Source organism: Carettochelys insculpta, chromosome 10, assembly GCF_033958435.1.
Source record: "Carettochelys insculpta isolate YL-2023 chromosome 10, ASM3395843v1, whole genome shotgun sequence".
Lineage (NCBI taxonomy): Eukaryota > Metazoa > Chordata > Testudines > Carettochelyidae > Carettochelys > Carettochelys insculpta.
Genome location: NC_134146.1, coordinates 22,667,692 through 22,693,635, shown reverse-complemented (window position 1 = coordinate 22,693,635; position 25,944 = coordinate 22,667,692). Strand labels below are relative to the sequence as shown.

At 41.0% G+C, this 25,944-nt stretch overlaps 1 protein-coding gene across 3 annotated transcripts in view; it reads left to right on the top strand.

Annotated features, from left to right (window-relative positions):
* SLC9A9 (solute carrier family 9 member A9) overlaps window positions 1-25,944 on the top strand; it is a 325,761-nt gene that overhangs the window by 107,472 nt on the left and 192,345 nt on the right. For all 3 annotated transcript variants that reach the window (XR_012646757.1, XM_075003792.1, XM_075003793.1), the window contains exons 7-8: window positions 23,443-23,581; window positions 25,625-25,730. Coding sequence is in view for 2 of the 3 variants with exons in the window: in XM_075003792.1 (XP_074859893.1) it covers window positions 23,443-23,581; window positions 25,625-25,730 (245 nt within the window). In the remaining variant the exon portion in view is untranslated. The remainder of the gene's footprint in view (window positions 1-23,442; window positions 23,582-25,624; window positions 25,731-25,944) is intronic.

The window sequence follows — 25,944 nt, the reverse complement described above, 5'->3', positions numbered from 1 at the left end:
GCTGGCAACGTCGATGTTCAACTTCGACGTTGCTCAGCCCAACATCGAAATAGGCACAGCGAGGGAACGTCTACACGCCAAAGTAGCACACATCGAAATAAGGGAGCCAGGCACAGCTGCAGACAGGGTCACGGGGCGGACTCAACAGCAAGTCGCTCCCTTAAAGGGCCCCTCCCAGACACACTTTCATTAAACAGTGCAAGATACACAGAGCCAACAACTAGTTGCAGACCCTGTATATGCAGCACGGACCCCCAGCTGCAGCAGCAGCAGCCAGAAGCCCTGGGCTAAGGGCTGCTGCCCACGGTGACCACAGAGCCCCGCAAGGGCTGGAGAGAGAGTATCTCTTAACCCCCCAGCTGATGGCCGCCATGGAGGACCCCGCTATTTCGATGTTGCGGGACGCGGATCGTCTACACGTCCCTACTTCGATGTTGAACGTCGAAGTAGGGCGCTATTCCCATCCGCTCATGGGGTTAGCGACTTCGACGTCTCGCCGCCTAACGTCGATTTCAACTTCGAAATAGCGCCCAACACGTGTAGACGTGACGGGCGCTATTTCGAAGTTACTGCCGCTACTTCGAAGTAGCGTGCACGTGTAGACGCAGCCTCATTGTTTAAGCTAAATGGACAAAGCAACTAAGCCTCTTAACTAAGCTGAAGATGGTAGAAGAGACCATCCAAGGCAATCAACTACATAGCCCTCCTCCAGCTTTACCAAACTGTATGTTCTGGGGTCTGCTAATGCTGAAATTAGGGGATTGCTTGGTAAGTTGTGTGTTTAAAGGGGCAGTATGAAAGAAGGCAAAGAGAAAGAATAGGCCAAAAGAGAGAGAGAGCTCCCTGGGGCACAGGAACTATCAGAAAAGGCAGGGTTAGAAATTGTGAGGAAGGGAACTTGTGAGAACAGGACTTCATGCACATTCTTTGTAAATAATCAGAACTGGAGCAAAGAAATAGCTTCTTGTATCATCAGTTTCTCCAGCTCATAGAAACAACCTAAAATGGCCCCATATATTGGATAAGCATTTGGCCCAAACAGGTAGCAATATGTATATTAGGTTTTAATGTCATGTTCCAGAGTTTCATTTGGGACCTGGTAATGATAGAATCTGAATTTTGAAATATGATAACTTAAAAAAATCCAAATTTCTCATTGAATAGGTTGTTATAGACAATTTTCCTTTCACTAACCTTCAGCACCTCACAGAAGTGAAAATCATTATTATACATACAGCATTTTCATTTTCAAGAACAAGACGAAGTCCTCTGGCACTTTATAGACTAACAGATATTTTGGAGCATAAGCTTTCATGGGCAAAGACCTGCTTCATGAGATGCATGAGTAGGGGGGTGGTTTCAGAGGGGTATTTAAAGAGTGGGGTCCCAGTAAAAGGGAGGGCCAGAGCTGACAAGGTCTATTCAGTCAGGGTGGAAAAGGCCCATTATCAGTAGTATGTATGAAGAGAGGAAAAAACAGGTCAGATAAGACAGTGGGGATATGACCCATTGTCAACCTAATGCGGAGATGTTAACACCTAGGACAGAGAAGCTCCTTTTGTAAGGTGCAAGCCACTCCCAGTCTCTGTTTAATCCTTGGTCAATGGAGTCAAATTTGCAAATAAATTGCAGCTCAGAGATTTCTCTCTCCATTTGATTTTTGAAGTTTCTTTGTTTCAGGACTGCCACCCTTAAATCTGCTACTGAGTGTCCAGGGAGATTGAGTGCTCTCCCACAGGCTTTTGTACATTACCATTTCTGATGTCTGATTTATGTCCATTTATTCTTTTTTTTTTCTTTCTTTCTTTCCCTCTTCATACAGGCTACTGGTAATGAGCCTTTTCTACCGTGACTAAATAGACCTTGTCAGCTCTGGCTCTCCCTTTTACTGAGACCCAACTCTTTAAATACCCCTCTGAAGCCACCCTCCCACTCATGCATCTGATGAAGCGGGTCTTTGCCCACAAAAGCTTATGCTCTAAAATATCTGTTAATCTATAAGGTGCCACAGGACTTCTTGTTGTTCTCGAAGATACAGACTAACACGGCTGCCTCTCTGATCATTTTCATTTTATATCCCCATTAATCATGTGCTTATACATGCTTAAAGAAAATCAAACAGTGCTTCCTTTCTACATTGTTCTACTGATCTGTAGCAAGCACAGCCAGTAATGGGAGGAGGAGAGAAAGAGAGCCCAGTGGGCCTCTGTTCTCTGCCTCTGGCAGATTGGAAAGGGGTTATAGATAGTTGAAAGTATTCATAAAGAAAATCTCTCATCCCCATGGACCATTTTAGCAATGTACATCTCCTTTATTGCAATACTTTTATTCCTCTAGAGTAATGTTAAGTGTATTTCTGAACCATCCTTCAAGGATCCATGTTTGCAGATTTACAATACTTTGCTATAGTTACTCTCATAGCCTATGGGGTGGGCAAATACCAGTCCACAGTTCACATCTGGTCTGCCGGGATTAGTCCCTGGATGGCCCTCACCTCTATATTTACCTGAACCTCTGCAGTATCAGGCAATTGCAGCTCTCATTATCTCGAACACACGGGTCAATATAGTGGCGGGATCCTGGTGGACTGCCACTTTTTTTATTGCCCACCTCTGGTCTAAACAATACTATTCACTTTGCACATGCTTAGAGCGATGTGTGGTAAGGTGAGACTTTCTTATTCCAGTAGCTATAAGGATAATGAAGCTACTCTGTATTAATTTCACTGGATCAATTTTTTTTATTTAAGACTTATTGAGCTACCAGTTCATAGAAAGTTTATAAACTAAAAGTAATTTTGTTAGAAATGAAAGAATTCTACTGAGTTGAATCTTATAAATTGATGAAGTCCCAACAAGTTCATAGTAAAATATATATTGTCTGTATGGAGGTCGTTAACACAGTACTACAACGAGGCCATAGGTTAAATCTGAGATTTTCGTTGCAAACTTGGGGAGATTTCCTTTCTAAATGACACATAGTAGCACCTTCACCTCCTACTAATCTAGGAGGAATTCATTTCAAATGCTCTGTACATGTTCTGAATGTCTAAGCTATATGTACTGTACTGTATATGGTATATGGTATATGTACTGTACTGTATATGGTATTTATTACCTCCTGCAAGTAAGGCTCTTTTATCAAATTGAGATATCTTCCCCCTTCCTGTACATTCAGTAAAAATCTTTCTTTCACTGAGCTGTTTTCATTATGTGGATAGTACTATTATGTAGTGCACTGTATTTTTTTAGGATTTGTTTAGCCAGAATGCTTTCAAGCCCACAGTTGGGAAAATGGCTCTTTATTAGCTTTCAGATACACCACATGTTTGATTGGCTCTGTAGAATTGTGCAGGAGGTAGGGGAATGAAGATCACATGAGGAGTTTTGCACAACAGATATTTGTCGCCTGCGGTTGGAATAAAAGCAGAATGGTTGCTGCAGATCAACAAACCACATCTATCTTGGTAGGTATTATCCCAAGGGATGTAAACATCTGGCCCCTGCTTTGCTCAGTTCCACTTGCTCAATGCAAGCAACATTCATCTTAACATACTGACTGGAGACTCCTCCACTGCACGTTATTTTACTGGTAGTGGAATCTGATCAGTCATCCAAAAGCAGAGGATATTTGTAAATGCCATAAACAAGGCAGAATCTCAAAGCCTGGATACTCTGGTCTGGGTGAGTTCAGACGGGCTTCTCCTGGAGCTCAGAAGACTCTGAATCCCTAGATAAGAGGGGTAGTCATATGACTTTGCCCAGCTGTTGGGATGATCTCTGAAGGTATGACCAGTTGGGTACGATTTAGAGTACGGTCAGACCAAATCAGACGTCAGCCAACTCCTAGATCAGGCAGGGGGCTGTAAAAGCAGTGTAAGGCCACCTCTCACACCGCCTGCCCCCACCATATCCATATCCTGTGCTGAGGGCAGCTAAACCAGACCAAAAGATCCAGCCTTCAGCTTCTATCTTGGGCTTGGTCTACACTAGACCTTCCAGTCAACTGCAGGTATGCAATTTTAGCTACGGCAATTGTGTAACTATAATCAACATATCTGCAGTCAGCTGTAAGGTCTGTCCTCACTGAAGGAGGTTGAGCATTTCTCTCATCCACCTCCCTTACTCCTTGTGAGATCAGGAGTTCAGGGGGTAGACTGTGGACCCCAGAGAGATTAATTTCACACATTTTTCCCAGACTCGCAAAATAGAACTCTCTGGGAGATTGACCATTCGACCCAGTAAGTGTAGACATTTGACATTTGCAAATACTTGTTCCTTTTGGATGTTCTTAGCCTCTTCTAGGAACAAAACACATAGAATCTTTTCCTCTTCTCACACTGGTGTAAATCTATAATGACTGCCCTAAAGGCATCCCAAAAAGAATTTAGCCTTTTAATTTATTTTTCCTTTACAGTGACTTGTATAGACCACATTCTCCTTTCAGCACATGGTTTGTTCATCCATGAATTTGTAGCCTGTTAAATTACACTTTCTTTGAACTGCATTGCAAGATACAAATATTGCTACTGGGAGTTGTCTAACATTCACTGTGTGAAAGTAGTTTTAGAGGACTGCAGGCTACTGGGTGACATGACAACGAGTAATAGCTGAGATTGCTGCTTGAACATTTCTACAATGTTGTGTGTGGTATTCTTCTTTCTATGTAATATAAGCAACATGTTGGTCTCTTGGTCAAAACAGATCTGTGAACAAAGCTGCAGGACTACAACACATCCTGACTGGAGTATTATACTATTAGGAACATGACATTTTCTGCGTGAGGATCGCCAAATCTTTAATAACTGAAAAAACTTTACCGTGAGCTTTTAATTTCTGCTCCATTCATTTACTATATTTGGATCTGTAACAGAAACCCAGCACACAGGATATCCCCAAGTGCCCATCCTCAGTTATGGCATATATAGAAACTGAAATATACATTAGTTCTCTTAATACAACTAATGGCAAGAGAGTACTGTTCACATCTGGATTTATTTTGGATGGTCTCCTGATAACAGCTGCAATTAATGTCTTCACTTGGACAGATTTTTAAAAATGAAAATTACCATGGCAACAGTTTCAACCATTTATTATAAAGCAGTGGAAGTGGAACTAATGTTGGTGAGGGACACTATGCAAGTAGGATAGTGGGTCATTCGGCCAAAGCAGAATCATTTTCCCTCTAACTTTCTGATTTTAAAAAATAGAAGGTAAAAAAAAAAAGAAATATCTTCAGTGGGAGGGTGTAGGTGGGATTGGATAGCTCTGAGGATTCTGAATGGAATAAGAAAGTTTATTTCTCATGTTGTCACTGGCTCGCATCTGGTCCAGATTAACAGCAACCAAAAGTTGTTTTCATCTGTTTGGTTACAGATAGAAGAAGAATTAGATTGAGGTGCCCAAACTGGAAAAAGTCACCCCGACAGCTGGCTGTTTTGATGTCGGTCTAACCAGAGATGCAACAAACCGTACCAACATGAGAAGTAGCATCTTCACTAGGAGAAAAAGTGTGCCCTTATCTTGCGTTAGCTAACATGAAGGAAAATCCTAGTGAAGACAAAACAGCTGTAGGTTTAACCTGTGGTAGCCAGCCAAAGTGAAGACTGGTGTTTACCTCAATCTAGCTCATGTGAAAACTACTATTGGCTTGTCTTCGTGATTTTACCTTGTGTTAGTTACCACACATTAGCTCTCACAATTCAGAGCACAACCTTGTTTTCTAGTGAAGAAAAGGTCAAAAGGGAACTACTCCAGGTGTCTACAGTTCCAGCTTAAGGCTGAGGCAAGTTGTCGTGGTCATGTGTGGTAAATCACACTGACCAGCCTTGCTGGTTACACATGTTTCCAGGTTGTCAGTAGGCATCTTTCAAGTGCCCTTTAAAATCTACATGCTGTGTGTGTAAAAGAAATAATGAAATGTACCTGAGTTGGGAAAGAAGCATACAAAATCAAAGGCTTTAGAAGTATGTTCCCTCTAAACCTCTTCAGATTCTAATAAAGGTGTGTGTGAAGGAAGGGCGGAATATACAGCAAGCACCTGTTAACTTACAGATCATATTTCCTCCTTTATTGTCCAGAGTGGGTCTTACCTGTGGGAGGAGGTGTTGGAAAGGAAACATTCTCTGGCAGATTTTCAGTTTTCAGAGTATTCTGTTTGTAATTTGTGTGGGTTTCTTCTTCTCATCTGTGTTGCTAAACTTACTGCCCCTCCATTTATTGTTCTCTTTTAGACTAGAAGTTCATAAGTTGGTAAAGGTGTTCAGGCTGTGTAATTGGGTGAAGGAGCAGGAAGGAAAATGATCTTTTTGAAGTAGGCAAGCCCAAGGTAATTGACAGTTAAGCTTCAAATTTGGCACAAAGTATCACAACCAACTATCAAATACCTGACAGCTCCACCCCCTGCATAAGCCTAAAAGGAAAGTTCGCTGTGTCTCAGCATATAACATTCCAATCATAAACAATAGCTTTTTGTTCTCCTTAAGTTTTAAAACATCTCTTAGAACAAAATTTAGATTCATATGCGTCACTGCTGAATTCTGAACTTGCTTTCCACAGAGGTTGTCATTCAGACCCAGCTGTACTGAATTTCAGTGTGCCATGGACAGTTCTGCTCTGGGTCCTAAAAGCAGATATAGTGGAGATACTTGAATAAATCATTCTCTTCCTGTGGGCTACCTGGAAGAATTTGCATGAAGAGTGTATTTCAATTCAAAGCTGGGGTTTGAATTAATGCACAGAAATGCTTTCCTTTTCAGTCATTGGTGCCATATTATTAAGTGCTTTTAATTTCAGACAACTGTGTAGCAGATTATTGGCTGTATATGCTCAGTTCTCTCTTTCCTCACAGGTATCCCAATATATGCTTTCCTGTGTCTATCCAGTCCAAAAGAGGGTACTGAGTTTGCAAATGCCTCTTTGAGGCAATCTAGGCTGTCTGAACCTGACTCTAAGGAAAGACTCAGTATAGCCGTGGTAAGGATGCCTCATTACGATTGCTTTGGGCAGAGAGGAGCAGGTAGACTACTTGTCTGCCTGAAGATGGTGAAAACAGGGACTGGAGCTTCCTGACCAGCTCTCTAGAGGTGTTGGACAGGGAGCATGTTTGCAAACAGACCTTTTCTGAATTGAGAATGCCATCTGCCATGCAGTGCTGAAGACTAATGTAATACACCCTATTCCCAGAAGACTGTAAGCATTGCCTTCGTACTGCTCTTCAGATGGGGCCACCTGAGGAAAGTGAGACAACAAAGCTTACATTTGAATCACTTGTCAGTCTCTTTTGTAAGTAGAGGACATGCAATCCACTGAGCTGTCTCAAGTTGCCCCAGCACCCCATAATTTATTTATTTCTAAGCAAATGTTTCTTTTTGGGGCTTTCAGGATTTCTAGACATCTTGTAGTGCCCTCCAGTATAGTCTCCACCATATGACAATTTGAGAAAAAAATTGATTTAGCCCCCCGGAAAAACAGTGTGAGTAGGAACTCACTATTACTGCAAACAGAAGTCTGCTAATTTTCCCTGTCCTTTCTGCAGATAGCTACAGTGCGTTTTTTCACTATGCAGTTTTGGATGATTCGAGTCTCATGTGGTGTCAGAACTGTTTGTTAGCTCAGTTCCATGCCTCTCCTGAACAAACATGTTATGGGTGTTGTCCTTTTGTGAAGTGAAATTATGGTGCAGTGAGGGCTCAGTGCAGACTGGTAAACATCTTCTACTTAATTTCTACTAGCTGTCCCATAAGCAAAGGACCACTGCTTTGCATGCTGCTAGCTTCCTTCCTTGAAGCATTTAAGTGCATGGAACAAACTCCACCTTTGGTCCCACCAGAGAAGATATGGAATAATTCAGTTACAGGCAATGCAGATACCCCAGCTTTATATTGGCGTAACAGTACAACGTGATCCAATCTCATATCTAGAGTGTTCGTGCAGAATGGCAGTAAAATTCTAATATCCTGGGACTGACCTGGCTACAACTACACTGCACGCAACTGTAAGATGTAGCCATTTTATGGTAATCTGCCTAAGTGCCCTAACTACTAGACATCAGTGCAGACAAACATCATGCTCCATCATTTTATGGACAGCAAGTCAGTGTTCAGCTGACATAGATAAATGCTGTTAAGTATTTGTGAAAGTGAGTGCAGACACTATAAAAGCTAGGGAAGGGTGAAGTGCTCCTTGCCAAATAGTAATTGTCTCAAAATTCTCTCATCCTTAAGGTAAAGGCTAAAGCTGCCCATCCTCTCACCAATCTTCCAATCCTTCCTGCTGCTGCTGTCCACTGACGCTGTTTTAGGTCTGTCTTTGCTGTGCTTTCCTCACTTTGGGTCTTCTTAAAGTTAGTTGTCACATAGTGCCACCTCTTGCTTTTGGTAAAGAGAGGACCATGGAGTACAGCTGTCTTGCTACTGGTGGGAAAGAGGTAGGGATGGTTACATAGAGTGGGGCCTATGAAATAATCTTCAAAGGTTTAAATTTCTAAATTCTTTGAACTGCAACTGTAACTAACTCAGCTGTAGCCAAAGACTAAATTCATGTCATTATAAAAGTTGTACCTTATGCCAATGCATTGTTCATTGCCCTGGACAAATACCGTAAGAGTCACATAAAGGAGAGAATGTTAAAGTGTGCCTGACTCCGAGAACTTACTTTAAGGCCAGGTCTACACTACATCTTCAAGCTGATTATAGATATGTAATTCTAGCTACAGACATTGTGTAGCTGGAGCCGACTTATCTATAATCAACTTACTTGGCCATGCTGACTGAGGGAGGTTGACAGGAGAAACTCTCCCATCGACCCTCCTTAGTTCTCGCATGATTGAGTACAGGTGTGACCCCCTGATAGTTCAATTTCACATCTCCCCACTAAGGTCAATCTTCCAGATAATGAAGACATACCCTAAGTTGCTTGGTGGATTACTCCCGAATAGTGTACTTTTAGGATGAATGTGTACATACATTCAGATGCATGCAGGCATGGTTCATGTCTCACAAACATGAGAAGAAAACAGATGATGTAGAAATCACAGAGGTGTTAGTTCTTTTCAGTGAGATGCTGTTTCCTGTACTCAACATATTTTCTTAATACCCAAGATCTGTCCATTGCCTGCGTACATCTCTATACGGAAAATGAGGAGCCAAAAGTTAGCGGAGAAAAATAATGTTTTAAATTCTGTTAAAATTTGAAAATAGACGTGTTTTGAAATAAAAATAAAGATTTCCTCTTCAGCACTGAAATGTAAGTGAAGTTCTTGTTACACATAGTACCTTACTGCCAGATCTGGGTATTATTAATTTATTTATATTCAGGAAACATTAAAAGAGTGCAGTCAGGATCCGAAGAAAGGATGGTCTAATGGTCTGGATACTAGCATGGGATTTGTGAGACCTGGATTCAGTTCCCTGCTCTATAATAGAGTTCCTGTGTGATCTGGACCAATACATTGTCTCTCTGTGCCTTGGATTTTTGTCTGTGACATATGATAGTAAGTGAAGATATAGAAAGTCAAAGCATACAAATATTGAGACAATATATAGGTAAAACATCTTTTTAGTTGCAATGTTTTGTTATTAAATCTCTTCAGATCATCCCCTTTCCTCATTGTTCAGGTGGCTGTCAGCCAGCTATTCTGCTCAAATTACAGAAATAAATATCAGTCAACATATCAAGTCAATTGTGCCAATGTTTTATATCTACAGTATATTCTCTCTGGTATGTCTACACAGCAGCCTTATTTCAAAATAAGCGATTCCAGAAGACCTGTTTCAAATAGTTTATTTTGAAATAAAGCTGCTACACATAAAAATGCATTTTGAATTAGCACTTAACTATTTGGAAATATGGTGTCTACACACCTAGAGCCTACTTTGAAATAGAGCCATTGAATACACTTTGGCTTATTCCGAAATAGACTCTACTCCCTGTCTTAACAGCCCTTATTTTGAAATAGGCACTATTCCTTACAGAATGAGGTTTACCAATGTCAACAAAAGCCAACTGCTGTTTAGAAGTTATTTTGAAATAGTGGTTCCATTGTGTAGACGCCAGGATAGTTGTTTCAAAATAACAGCTGTTATTTTGGAATAACTTCTGCGTAGAGATACCCTCTCAGTGCTCATGAATAGGGTTAAGGAAAGTTGTGCACATAGACTAAGAAGAGAACATGACTGTAGGAAGAGTCCTCTGTCGCCTGGAATAAAACAAATGCCCTTATCTTTATGAATTGCAAGGCAATGGAACGTGCAGCACAAAAGAACATGAGCAGGGAGTGCATTTCAGCGGCTCTCTACTTAATCTCTTGCACTTTTAAAATAGCAAAAAACCAAATAAGTATCGATGCTTCATTTTTTCCACGTTGAACTTTGATCCTCCTCATTGCTAAGCAGGCCAGTCTTATTGTGTTGCTAAGTGAAATCATTTGAAAGCAGACTAATCATCTTTAGTGAAAACAAACCAGCTAGAGCCAAGAGTTTCAAAAAACTTAACCCCTCGAGGACCTAGTTATAATATACGTTGTACATGCAGTTGTTGCCCACAAAAGCTTGTGCTCCAAAATATCTATTAGTCTATAAGGTGCCACAGGACTTCTTGTTGTACGTATACAGAGTAGTCATTGCAAGCTGTGACAAACTGGAGATATGTGTTATTTCTTTGGGACAACATGTGACTTGCTTTCCCTGGTCAATTTAACATTACTGCCTGAGCAAATGTATAGAGTTAAAGGAAAGGATGCTGTAAAGGGCTGGGGGTGGGAGGCATTAAGGAAACCAAAAAGGGTAAAATAATGTGACACAGGTGAGAAAGCCTGTTGGGTATCAGCTTCAAAGGAATCAAGACCTCAGTGGCTGAGCCACCAACTGATGGAAGAAGCCATCCAAATAAGGAGGCTTTTCTCTTTCCAAGGCTAGTGCTGAGAGAAAATAAAAAGGTTCCCTGACAGACAGGGCAGGGAGGAGTTGTAAAAGTCAGCATGCAGTGACAATGATACACACAGAGGTGGACTTGTGAGCCAGGGGCTGCGGCTAACAAGCTGTAACTTGGAGCCCAAAGGGGAACAATAAGGTCAGGTCATCAGGGTACCTAATGTTTGAGGGTAATGTCAAGTGCAGACAATAATATGTTTATAGGTGTCTCTGCTGTTTTTAAATGTACTTCTCTTAGCTGTGTGTGCATTTGGGGCTAATAAACCAGAGGTCTCCAACCACTTTACATTCAAGATCACTTTTTAAATGTGAGGGCAACCCAGGATCTAGAGTGTCCCTTCTCTGAAGCTCTGCCCGTCACCCAGAGCCCAACTCACTCCATTCTCCCTTCTCCTTGTCACTTGCTCTCCCCCACCCTCACTCACTTTCACCAGGCTGTGATAGGGGATGCGGGATCCGGGCCAGGGCCAAGGGTTTGGGGAACAGGAAGGAGTAAGGTGTGCAAGCTCTGGGAGGGAATTTGTGCAAGAACAGGCTCCAGCCGGGGCAGAGTATTGGTGTGCAGGAGGGGTTATGGGATGCTGGCTCTGGCAGGGGAGTCCAGGCATGGACACAGCATTGGGATGGAAGAAGGGGTGAAGAAGCGGGTGCTATCTCTGGGAAGGGACTCCAAGCTGGAGCACAGTTTTGGGGTGCAAGTGTGTGTGGGATGCTGGCTGTGGGGGAGGGGTCAGGGCTGGAACAAAGGTACGGGAGAGGGTGTGAGGTGCAGGATTTGAGGACTTCACTGGGTCCCATGCACATTTAAATATATAGTGTTAACTTTGTTCATTTCTTATTCATTGAGAAACAAATGCCATTTATTATTTGTAGTACAGTCACACCTGAATCAGGTCCCTATCACATTCAGCCCTATGCAAACGTGGACAAAGAGGAAGTCTCTGCTGATCAAAAACATTGGCTACTGGATATCCAAAGTAACTTTCACTAAAGGCCCAGAGGGGTAGCCATGTTAATCACAAAAGTCACCCATGAATGCTCATTACAGTAAACTCTTTCATATCCGGCAGCCCCAGGACCAGGAGGTTGCCAGATAGTCACATATTCTGGATAACAGAGAGGTGCACCTAGCAATGCATAACATTAAAGAAAAACAAGATTAGGTATGAAGAAACAAACAAAAACGTATGCAGAGTATTTTATTTTCCAACAACAGTAGTATTGTACACTGTAAACTTACTTATTTGTAAACTTATCTGTAAACTTATTTGCTGTATTTATTTGTATTTACTTTCACTTTACTGTACTTGTTATGGAAAACATAACTAACATTTACTTATGGTTAAAATGCTGGTTATTTGAGAGTTCTGGATAATAAAATGCTGGATATGTAAGAGTTTACTGTATCTATTACATGTGTTAGTCTTTAAGGACTGCTTGTCAAAGACTGTCCAGAGACTCTCTTAGCAAGGTTTAGTTTGTATTACAGCCCCCATGTAAGTACAATGAAACAGCTGAGACCGGAGATGGTTATGAACAGCTCAGTAAAACAAACTTTCTTGAGTCTTAGGAACCTGTTGAACCATGAATGCTTTAAAATTCCAGATACTGGTAGGATTTTGCATAATTTTAATAATAGAATAAATAGTCATAATAATAAGAATAAGAATAATAAGAATAATACTTTATTCCCATTTTACTGAAGCCAGCTTTGCTATGATGTTAAGCTTATCAGATTCAGTCTTAGATAGCCTCTCTAAGCTTTGGGAACACAAGCTCCTTTTAACCGTGTTATTTACCATTTGCATTTTATTACAATAACAAACACTATTAGGCAGTGCATTTCTGGGGGATTATTGTACTTCTTGGGTGGCTGAATACAGAGAGCTGTCATTGCTATGCCTCACAGAGCACTTGAGGTGCTATAATCCGCCAGATATGCCCTGCCTGTCATGTCTTCTTTAATGAGCATGGGCTGATACAGTCGATTTGTTTCAGGTCATAAGCAGTGATTTAGTGTTTTCTCAAGATGTTGCAGGGACAAGGATTTTTTGTTTGTTGGCTTTTTTGTTTTGGTTTTTTTTGGTAAGGAAGATGGCATTATGGGCCTGATTCTTCATTGCTTTTTACTTCATATAGTCCTTTATACTTTACACTTGTCCTGCTTTTCTAATTGGGCAGGGTTTACACCTGTTTTACACAGGCAAGACGCAATGCACTGGGGAAATTCAGGGCTTTTACATTACTACGTGTGTGAGAGAAGGAGCGGCTCATGGGGCATCTCTTTTACTTTTAACTCCTTCTTTCTTTTATTCCATGCATCATGGAACTGTTACTCAGGGGAGCTGGAACTTTTTGTATAGTGCGGGTGCCGAAAGCCATTGAAGCAAATTATAAACCCTGCATATAATGGAAACAACTTCAAGCCAAGTGATGAGGCAGCACCTCCTATCCCCCAGTTCCCCCACTCACGCTGCTACTGTGGGTCTCCCTGAACTGGAGGGTAGCTCTGTAGCTGCTTCAGAAATACAGACCCTTTGTATTCCTGCAATTTATTTTCAAGCAAATGAATGCCTGGATTTGGACTGCAGTTCATATACCCAAACAAGCAAGAATCATAGAGGCAGATGCAGAAAGCTCTGAATGATGTGTGTTTGATGGAATCTGTTCATACAGTAGAGATACAGTCTGCAATTGGAAATTGCCCAGCACATAGTCACAGGCAATCCACTATCCAGCCATCTGTTTTTCTGCTTACGTGCTTCATTCCTTCCAAAGCTGGAAGATAGTCTTCCTGGGCAGGGATTTTGATCATTTTCAAAGGCATTCATGAGAAAAAAATCGTATCTAGCAACTTCAGCCTTTTTCTGTTTGTTTTTGAGTTTTGGGTTTTTTGTTTAAAACATTCTCTTCCAAGACTGGGACATGTTTTTTACTGGCATCATGTTTAATATTAAGATTCCTTTTATACATAGAGATGATGTTACAGGAGACCAGGTTGCTGTTTTTCAAAGTTAATCACTAATTAAGATGATAATGGGGTAGTTGCTACCTAGAAGATGGTAATCAAAATGTTACATTCACATATCTATGTCACCCCTTGAGGAGAGAGAAGAGACGATGGGATGGAGGAAGATACCACATGGTCTTCCTCAGGAGAACGGTTAGTTTTAGCCATGGCTGAGATTTGAGTTTCAGCTTTATCAGAATCATCTGTGTTTTTGAGAAGAAAGCATACACAATAAGGTAAGTAGAATCATCTTTGGTAGGATTTTGAGTCTGGGTTACTGCCCACCTGCAACTAGCTATTCAGGGAGGGACAGTTCAGTGGTTTGAGCCCTAACCTCCTGAACCCAAGGTTACAAGCTCAGTCCTAGAGGAGACCATTTAGGGATCTAGTGCAAATAAGCTTAAAAAGAAATACTAGGGGTGTTGCTTGGCCCTGTCAAGAGGGCAGGGGACTGGAATCAACAACCTCCTGACATCCCTTCCAGCTCTATAAGATGCATGTGGTTTGTCATGTTTCTTAGGCACCAGTAGATCCCATTCTGTGTCAGTGTGAATGTATGGAAATATATCCAAGTCCTCCCTTTGTTCTCCTCTTCTAGTGAGCACACACACACATTTTCCCATACATTCTTACATTGCAGTTGTTGAACAGATGTCAAAGCCACTGTGTGTACCAAGATAATTTTTATTTGTTTGTTTATTTTATCAGAGGAGAGAGAGTCATACTTTTCATGGAGCAAACTGGCAGACTTCATGTTGCATTTCATGAATGTATTTAATGTCCATTATAAAAATGCTTTGTAAATGTGGCAGAGCATATGTGACGAGCGCTGCCAAGAAGTCATCTCACTTGCTGGATCTGAGTTGAAAATTCCAAAATCAAGAGATCGCTTGTGCAGGGCATGTTTAAAAGCACAAATTTCAGTATAATCCACTACAACAGACTACAGGCCAGAGAGCCTGAGCTGAAGCTCTGTTATAGCTGTCCCACCCAAAGAGAGACAGGAGCCAGCTAGCCAGGAGCAAAGCCAGGCCTGATGGCTGGCAGCTGTGAGCCCCTAGAGCAGAAGGGTTATCTAAAGCAGCTGTGGGGGAGGAATGCTAGAGAGAGGAAGGGGAGGAGTCAGGGTGTGGAAGGCTCTATGCCTCTGTATCTGGAGATTGACTGTTTATAGGAGGTGGTAGGATTTTCACCTGTAATAAAAGCACAGGTAACTGTAGTGGTCTCTGTTTGGTTTGTGGGCAGGAAAAGGGCCTATGGCATGAGAGGCTGTTAGACCACCTGCCACCACGTTTGAGAGTTAATACTGTAGGAGTAGTTTGCTCTGTTGAGTTCACTCAGCTGCAGTGTCTGTGGTTTTCCACTGCTCCATGTATCATTTAGGAGCACAATGGAAACAGCAAAAGGATCTTTCAGCACCTGTCCCATGGGCTGCCACACAATGGCAATATTAGCCAAATCTGGAAAATTTATCAAAAATAAATGTTGGTGTTCTTCTCATTTGATCCAGCTTAGCTGATTTATCAAACTGTCCACGTCTAGGGCTAGATCTGTGAGGCAAGGTAGCGAGGAACCTGCTTCCCTGGTCATTGAAGCCAATTCTGTGGCTGTTTGGGCTCCATGGAATGACACAAAGGCTGTGTCTACACTTAGATTCCTCTTTAGAAAGAGGCATGCAAAGGAGGGAAATTGGTAATGCAAATGAGGTGCCAGATTTACATATCTGGCATCTCCTTTGCATATTCTTTCTAAAGAGCTTCTTTCAAAAGAAGACAATCACTGTAGACCAGGCTCTGTCAAAAGTAAACTCCATCTTCCCCTTTTTATGGGAAGGAGGGTTCTTTCAAAGATGGGGTTTACTTTTGAAAGAGACATATCTACACTGCTTTTCTTCTTTTGAAAGAAGAATATGGAAGTGAGGTGCCAGATACGTAAATCTCGACCTCATTTTCCTTTTCAATTTCTCTCATTGGCATGTCTCTTTTGAAAGAGGAATGCAAGTGTAGACGCAGCCAAAATAAATCTGGCCTGTCATTTCAAAATCAAGGACTTTTGGAGCAAATGAAAATCTAGTAGAAAGTATGAATTTTGCATTTTTCCATGCAGACATTGCAATTTGTGGCAAATAGTCAATTTCATGTTTCCCACAAAATCTGTGACTGCCTTACCTTTCTGGGGTGCATGTTGCCTTGATTGCTGCATTCAGCTTGCAAATGGCTTGCCCTACTGTTACCACAGACTCTAAGAGCTTTAACTGCTATAGCAGTGTACTAGATTAAAGTGGTCAGAGTTACTGCTTACAAGACACTCTAAAAAAAACATGTTGAGGAACCCAGAAGAGAAGGTTGGAAACAATAGAAAATGAACAAGAATAGATAAAGAGGTAAGGAAACTGCTGCTGACAGAAGCCAGATGATGGTTTCAAAAATGGCTTGTAGGCTTCCTTTTCAGAATTCAAAGGGCAAGCTCAGGGGAAAAACAATGTTGGGGATGGCTCCTGTGTTGAAGGAGTGAATGTGAAGCTAAATGGGGCTTGTGTGTTTAGACTGTCAAGTATAACAAATTTTTGGACACTGAGAAAAACTAATGGTGAATGAACAGCCTGCCATTTGAGAGTCAATAGCCTGGTTTACAAGTTCTTGTGTATGTGGAGATTTTATTTATATAAATATATGTGAAATCTGGCTTTTAATTCTAGAGTCTTATGTCTAGAAAATCTCACAAATATATTGTCAAGAGTCAAACGAGAAGAAAAGTAGGTTGGTAGCATATATTGAAGATCTTCTTGGTTTGTTTGTTTTAAAGCAAATTCTCCACATTCCTGCTCCTTTTTAACCATTATTAAAATTTTCTAATTAGGAGAGGGTGGGTGTCTTGTTCCATAAATATCCACCTTCATTTTGGCAGCTTTCCTCTGAAAGATAAAATCCCTACATATCTACATTTAGATCCCCTGTCTGCTTTTGTTGGCCATAACACATTCTTACACTGGGATGTCTCCTCAGTCTCCACTACTCTTTTGCTTTTGTGGGTTTGGTAACAGGTAGCACATACCCAATCTCAAACATCTTGGACTGATATTTCATCTGTGCCGGCTTTAGTTAGTTAGGATTAATTTCGTGGGAGCTGGGAAGGATTTAATGACCTTATGGCACTGCTGTTTACTAACTGTGGGAATGGGTGTTAGGTGCTATTCACACATTTTCTTGGCTCCCCTGTGGCTAGAGAAGGGAGGGGATCAGTGAGTCAGAAAGTTGCAGGAAGTAGGACTGCCTGAATCCCCTGGGAGGGAAGGCTACAAAAGCCTGAGAGGTAAAAGGGGGAATAGCCCCTGGAGTTTGTGGCCCAGGGTGAGGCAAAGAGGTCTTTGAGTTGTTTAGTTTTGGACCATAAAACTGCTTTAGGGAGGCTCTGGGCATGGCAGTAGGTCTGGCAGATTCTGGGGCTAATGGTTACATTGCAGAAGGCTAACGTTACCAGTGCGACTGTCTTCTGCTTCAGCATCTTGTTAGGGTGTTTTGTTAAGTGTTCTGTTTGTGTAGCCACATTGAGGAAAGTTACATACCCTTAAAATTACATGGCATTAAAACTATTTGGTCAGCTCTATCTGTAAACTCCACTTTTCGTTAACATAGATACCTGTACAATCATGATTGTGCATCATTTTCAGGGAGACCACCTTCTTGCTGCCCTCTTTTATGTGGCCTTGAATTCTGGAAAGCAGTGGGTTTTTTTTCTATCCCATCTTATTTTCCTTGATGGAATTAATTAGCACCCCATGCACTTCTTTTATTAGTAGCTGAGGGAGGTTCCATATATTATTTGAGGCATTACTGGTTTTCTTTTGTAACTCCAGGCATGACTCCTTCATGCTCTCATAATACTCCTATGTGCTAAATATGCCTTATACAAAATTCAGTGAAAAGGAAAGTTGATCAGCTAAGGAAACAATTGTGGAATGAGGTACTGTGACATATCAAGTGGAAACAAGATTAACATTCACCAGATCATAAGACTTTTCTTTCTACAATAGAGGGAGAACTACCTGCTCATTGCTACTGCTTTTAGCTATGTTACAGTATGGTATAATCAGTGAATTAACTGCTTCTATCTCTGCAGAAATCAATTGCCACTGGTTTCTTTTGCTGTTGCTAATCATCTGCCCCACAGTACTTTGCTAGAACCTCTCTTTTCTTTGTAACATATTCAGCCTCAGGTATTTTAGCTAGTTTTCTACAGCATGTTGTCTGTTTCCACAGCTGAACTGCTACAGCCTTTGGGTGATATGAAAATCATGGATTCTTTGTGTTTGTACTGTTGTTTGCAATTGATAAACATCTGTTTATTTGATGATGTCACACTAGCCTAAGGCGTGCTGGGCCTCAGTGGTAAAAGGAGGAATGTAAGATATAATCTCATCTCCACTCTGTCTCCAGACAACCGTCATGACATTTTGAGGAAATTTATGCTGTAATCCTCTAATGCCTTGGAATACTTAAAGGAGAACTCTGCCATTTTCCTAAATGCCTAGGGCAGGAAATGTTGTGTCAAGAAACTCTCCTCCTCCTGAATGAATTGTGATATATACTTGGAAATAAACATGGACTATGATATCTAATTAATTTAGATTTGATTTGGGAAGATTTTATTTTGTTATGATAATGCTCAAAGACCCCTTTCAGCACTGGAGCCCTGAATTGTAATCATTTTACAAACACATAGGAAGATGTGCAGTCTTAGAGTATCTATGCTTCAAATTCATACCTAACCCACCCGCCTTGTACATACCTATAGTCTTGGATGGGATCATGCTTTGGTGACTAGTCCCTCCTGTTGCTCACACCACTGTGGTTATACACTAGCTCAATTGGAGCTAGTACAGGTATATCTCTTCAGCATTCCACCCCCAGCTCCAAGTGTATATAAAGCAGTGAAGTTATTTTTCCAGTCTCTTGTGCACAGTTTTTGTCCACCTGGCTCACCCCTTTGCATCAAGCACCGGAGGTCAGCTGGCGGAAGCAGGTTGCATGCAGAATGTGGTTGGAGACCTTTAACAGGGAGAGGGAATAAAGAATAGAGATGTGACACTTCGGAGTGTGGCCAAGTTTTATCTTGTGACATTTTGCTTTAGGGTCAAATAAAGAATTTGGCAGGGAAAGAACTGGAGTAGGCTCAATGTTATTTAGCATCTTCAGTGATAAACTGGAAAAGGGGTGGCACTAGCTCTTTAAAGAGGACCAGGTCCAGAGCAGACATGCTGCATCAGGTGATCTTGAGCTTGAAAAGAATCCTCTGTGGCTAGAGAAGGTAGGGGACCAGTGAGTCAGAAAGCTGCAGGAAGTAGAACTGTGTGAATCCCCTGGGAGTAAAGGCCACAAAAACTTGACAGGTAAAAGGGGGAAGATGCCCTGGAGTTTGTGTCTCAGGGTGAGGCAAAGAGATGTTTGTGCTGTTTAGATTTGGACAGTAAGACTGCTTGAGGGAGGCTGTGGGCATGGCAGTAGATCCTGTGTAAACTGCTGAGAAGCCCTGCCTTGTTAACAAGGGTTGAAAATCATGGGGGAAATCCTGGATGTGTTGAAGTCAGACTATTATTATTGATTTCAATGGAAGCAGGATTTCATACCTTATGGATACTACTAAATGTGGAAATACTGTGGACACTAGTGAAGACCAAAAAATAGCACAATGGGAAGGACTGTGCTTACAAGAACTCCAAATGGGATTCACTCTGGAGAAATATAGGGTGAAAAAACCAACACAGATAATTGATGATGGGGGAAACGAAGGGCTGGGAGAAAGATATAATATTTGTAAAGCAAGAATGTTTGGTAAGATCTGTACCTGATATTACAGATGGCAGTAACTTAAATAGATGCTCCTCAGGGAATGTTGTTAAAAATATACAGTGTGATTTTTGGATTACATATTGTATAACTAATCATCATCCATTGAAGCAGAAATCATTTTGTACAGGGAGATAATGTGACCTCGTGGGTAAAATGCTGCACTTAGATGCTAGGGACCTTAGTTCTAGGCCTGACTCTGCCATTGCTCTCAGAAAAGTGAGTTAGCACTTGGGGACCATGTCATTTTAATGGATCCCCCATTCAAAGGGGATCTAGTAGCTGTGGACAGGCTTGTGACTGCCTACTCCCTCAGTTACCCAATAGGCAGACCTTTGAGTTCACCACTGGGTGTCTCTTACTCCACATGTAAAATGATTATACCAGTACTGACCTTTGAGATATGCTAATGAAAAGTACTCTGTGACAGCCAGGTGGTATTACGTTTGTCACTGAAATAAATGCACCTGCAACAGAATGTTCAGTTCTGAGCACCTTAATATTTGAAAGATGCTGATAAATTGGAGGTTATTCAAAAACAGAAAGCTCTGGGAGACTTGTTGTTAGACAGTGCTAAAATAACTTAATATGCTAAGTTGCCTAAACAAAGACTATGGAAATAAGGAAGAGAGTGTTGAAATGTTTAGAGAGGCAGAGGAAGCTTTAGTAATCAGATGACACCAACCAAATGAACATTTAGACGCTATGAGAGGAAAGCAATTCCTCATAATGAGAGCTGAATATTAACATGACAGACTTTCTAGTAAAGGGATGGAAATTTGTTGTTTGAGACATTTAAAATTAGACAAGACAGGAAGCTTGGAAATATAATCTCACATTGTCAGGGGAATGAGCTAGGTAACGTCACATATTTAATAGGTTTCTGTCTTTTCTAGTGTTTGTGACATAAGAAATAATTGCACTGCTGCTTGGATAGTAGCTCTTATGTTTAGTTTGATAACTAACCTAGGAATCTGGATTCAGTGTTTAGTGACCAAGATCAGATTTTCAAAAGTCTCATCATTACTAGTATAAGATGCAGTGATTCCTGTCCCAACAGTTCTACTTTTTAAAGTGTGAAAAGGCGTAATTTAATAAGTTTCGTACAAATGATCACCTGTCTGAATGTAAATAACCCTGGGCCTAAATCTGTTTAAATCAAATATTTGCTTTTGTTTCAATTGTAAAGAGGAGCCAATATTTAGAATTTGAATTTCTTCCTGAATGAAGGCAAGGCATGTACTGTCTGAGATCATTCTCCAGCATAGCATGTCCAACAGTTGAGAGAGAGAGAACTAGGAATGCTGGTCACAGCCATATGCGTGCGCTGGTTGGCACGTATGCTGGATTTGATGGTTCAGAGCCAGAATATGATGCTTCCTCACAAGGTCCTCAGCTAGTCCTGCTGAAGTTAACCAGAGCATTTTTGGAAATAAAGCACTACTCTGGATGAGAATATCAGATTCAGGTGCTTTGAAATGTTCTGTCTATAAGGAAAATTTTCATGAGAATGTGAATGTGAAAGCTGAAAAGGTTTAGACTGTCACTGCTCACATGCACATGACTGTGCAACCCTTCTTTGATCTAGCTTAATGACCACAGTGATGATCACTGTGCAGGCCAGTGTAACACAACTATGTGTCATTTTGAATCAATACTAAATCCACCAGAGGCAGTTTGATCTAGAGGGCTGCAGTCAGGAATCAAGAGCTCTAAATGTCATATTCCGGCCCTGACACTGATTCTGTGTGCCATTTGAGTTAGTCACTTCACCTCTCTGCATCAATTCTTCAATATGTAAAATAGTAACTGTTACCTAGCTACATCACTAGTCATATGACACTTAATTAGGCCAGGCCTATACTCAGGGAGAAAATCAGTGTAAGATTTGCAACTTCAGCTACATGAATTGCATAGCTAGAGTCGACATACCTTACATCTATTATCTGCTCCTTTCCCACAGTGGTAGGTTAATGAAAGAAACTCTCCCACTGACTTCTCTTAGTCCTCACGACTGCAAGGAGTACCAGGTTTGACAGGGGCACCCTTAATATTCAGTTTAGAAGGCCCTTACTAGACCTGCTAGATCGAATCCTGGATTATCAGCCTCTGGAGCATCAACCCTCCAGTAAGTATAGACAAGCCCTTTGTGTCTGTACAGTGCTTTTTGTGGTGATGGACACAAAAACTACTTAAAATCAAAAATAGCAAGCAGCCCTGTAGCACCTTAAAGTGAGTTAGTCTATAGGACTGCTTGTTATTTGTAAAGCTGCAGACAAACACAGCTACCCTGTTGAGTCTACAATCAACAAGTAAGACTTTAGATTCAGATCCAGAGAAGTGGTAAGCACTAGCTGCTGCAAGTTGAGCATTTCTAAGGATTGGGCTCTTATTCACTCATGTTCGCTTCCATTTTGATATATCCTTGACCAACCAATGGATAAGATCTGAAAGCAAGTAACCCAGTTGCTCCTCTCTGCATAACATTAGTCAGCACTTGGTGAGTGAACTATTCAGAAAAATCTCAAATACACAGCTGCATCTCTGTTGTTTAATCTCCAGATAGAAAGCATCCAGTTGCAGAGACGAACTTAAAAAAAGTGACCCTAAGCATGGAATACACACCCCAACTTTAAAACTTCTAGTTTTAATGTTTAAAATACCAATCATTTTACAGCAATGCTAACTCCATTTTAAAATGCACTGCCAAGCTCACTTGCTTTTCTTTGACAGTGATCACCAAGGTCCTCAAGTTTCACAAGCAACAGAGCTACAAAAAATCTGAAAAGTTGCTTAATTAGTATTTGGGAAGCTTGGGGCTTCAGCACATCTGTTAATTTTTATGTTACAACAAGCAGAAATACATTCACACTTGGTGGTATCATTTGCATTCTTGGCATCCAGTCACTAGTAATAAACAGCAAATCTGATGCCCCCAAAATTGTTTAAAGATATGGCCTTGCCATTGGTGGCGTAATTTCCCATAAGAAAATACTCTTGATGGTTACAGCCAGAGACTGGATATAAAACATGACCTCTGGCAACTACAGCGGTTGCTTTCTCTGGGAAAACAGTCCTCTTGGTTTTTTCCCTGGGGTTTCATATTGTGCAGCTCTTGACATGTTCGCCGTTTTGTTTACGAAGGGTTCTGCTGGGGAAGGGAACGACTTTGTGGTTTATGACAGGCTCACTGCTGAAGACTTGGTACATACTGTGATTTGTATCGCCCATTTGTGCCTCAGCTGTAAAAGCACATTTTTAATCAGGAATATTTGTGAATATATATAGCAGCTCCAAAGACATATGGCCAATAAATAATTCAAAGTTATCTATTATCCCTGCATATTCCTTCTACACCTACCATGGTTTAATGCCAAGCAGGCTTGGAAACAATATTCTTTTTGACAGTCCTGGTATAGAAATGGTTACTGGCTGGTGGCAGACCACTGATTCTCAGGTTATTGCCTTGAAAAAATAAACCCTGTCCTCCCTGTCTCCTTTTTTCTTGCCTTTCTGTTTTGCTAACAACACTGAGGAGCATCCTCTAGCAATGCCTATGAAGTGGGTAACTTTAACACTTGATTTTGCTTGATGTAATTCACTAGTTCACCTGATTTAATTCACTTTTCCCTTTCTCTCCCTTGTCTCATTTACAGTTCGATATCTATTTACAGTCCCAAGGAGAATCCTAACATGTTTGATGCTGCTGCTTTCTTCCAGTCTGTGGGGAATTTCCTGGGGATCTTTGCTGGATCGTTTGCAATGGGGTCCTCGTATGCTGTTGTCACCGCTTTAATATCCTTTATTGTTTTTCAAACAGAAGAACTCTGTAGGTTTGAGGGTCTGCTTGCCTTGACAAGACCACCCAAGGCTGGCTGTGATTTAAGATGGACCATCTAAACTTTGAGCTCGAGCTTCTTGGCATGGGTTTGAAAAGGCTCTGTTAAAAAAAAAACCCAGATCTTCAGCTGGAGAAAATCAAAGTCAATGGAGCTATGCTGATTTTCACTAGCTGAGGCTCTTGCCCAAAATCTGTACCCTTTACTTCTCTAATTAGTCTCCTTGACCTTCAGTGAGACTACCCTCACAGCTAAGGACTATCCGCCTGAGTAAACGTTGCAGGACTGGACCCAAATTCTCTTTTATGGGAGAACCTCCTGAAATCTTGGGGGGTTTTCCCATTTATTTTATTTATCCCTAAAACATTATCACGCTGACTCACCTATTCAATCGGTGAGAAATGGAATACTGCCCTGGACCTGGGAGAGGCACAATGTGTGATGCAACCTTGCTCCAAGGACTGGCTCACTTCCTTGACAGACCTCACAATGATCAATAAAGCCATTAGATTTCCAGTTACAAGTACCTATCTGATAGTATTTTAGCATTCCGGAGAAAATCAAAGCACAAGCAAGAAATTATTATTCTCCTGTGCTGTGCCTCCTGACACCAACATGAATTCATAAATTAAGCAAATATTGTATTTTATGTGATCACCCGAAAACACTTGGTAACTTTAATTGTTATTATACCTGGCTTCATATAATACTTAGCCTCCTCAGTAGTTGCTATATTTTAGGTGACTCCTACAGCTATGTCAGAATCTGGATAATCATCAGAAGTGCTGTCTATTAGAATAGTAGAAAGGAGTCAGGACTCTCGGGTCCTATCTTCAGATCTGTTAGTGATTCACCGTGGGACTTTAGGCAAAAATACTTACTCTTGGTCTACACTACAGACTTGGCTAGACATCAGGCACCTTTCATCAAGCAAATTATGTCATTATACACACTACATCCTTGCTCCCACAGACGTAAATGCCATACTACATCAACATAATAAGCCCACCTGCATGAGAGGAGTACGGCTTATGTCAGTGTAGTTAGGTCAATGCAGTGTCTGTGGATAGATTGCATTACTTACATCAGCTGTTAACCATCAAATTTATCAGTTTCATAGCTAACCTAACATCTAACATAGGCTGCTTTAAGATTGTAATGTAGACAAGTCCTTGGGCCCAGAACACCAAAGGTAGTTCGGTAGCTAATTACCTCTTTGGATCTGGTCGTTAGTCTCCCTGTGCCTCTATGTATGCTGCCATAAAATAGGTACAATAACAATTAAAGTATGCAAAGTGTTTTGAGGTGATCATATAAAATACAATATTTTGTTTAATTTACAATTTATGTAACAGCAGTAATTAAATAATGTTCAAGCCAAGCTGTAGACTACAAATCAAATCGTAACTTATCTGAACTGGGAAAGACACAATTCTCCACTCTCCTACATCTTAATTAGTCATTTAAATCAGTTGGTGTTCAACAGTAGTAACTTACACTCACTTCACACAAATATAAATGAGTAAACACAGCACTAATGTGTTAATCAGCTTCCTCATCTTGATTCCTCTGAGAGGCCAGTTCTTTAGCACTGATTATAATTCCTAAACTGATTCCATTTAAAGGCTACATAGGAAGGTTGAGTTTCCCTTTTGACAGAGACAAGCCTTGGACCAACTTGGACTTTTGATCATCTAGTTACCCTCTCACCTTTTCACAGCACATTTCTTTGGAACCGTGTGACATGAATACGTTTCAAAGCTAAATGTAAATACAAGTAGTCTAACACTGGAAAATTAATGTTAAATTCAGTCACTTAGTCCTTGAGCCAGTGGAGCACTTAATAACATTTATAAACTTAAGGTCCTATTGAAGGCACATGCTTAAGTAGTTTGCATGAAACAAATGCAGTTTTATGGTGCATAATTCAATTTCTGATGGTGGGGGTGAATTCAGGTTGCAAAGTTGTTTGATTTTTTTTCCTTAGTATTTTTAGCACCTGACCAAATTTACAAAGCTGTGTGAATTCCCCATGTTGGAAACAGGCCTGTTTTTCCTTCTGTCTTGGAGTGCCTTCCTGTCAGCAGAAGCTGCTGGGCTTACAGGTAAGTGTTGCATTTCACTGAGCAAGCCAAGACTGTGGGGTCTTTGGTAAATCTGTGATGTGGGAAATCTGCATAGCTGTTCTGAGAATAACTTCTTATATAAACCTTCCAAAATCCAATTGCTTCTCTTCATTGCTGAAATGTGTAGGTGCTGCAGACATCCATCTGCATGCTCAAATCCATACACACCTGAATTACTTCTTCTGCACAAGGT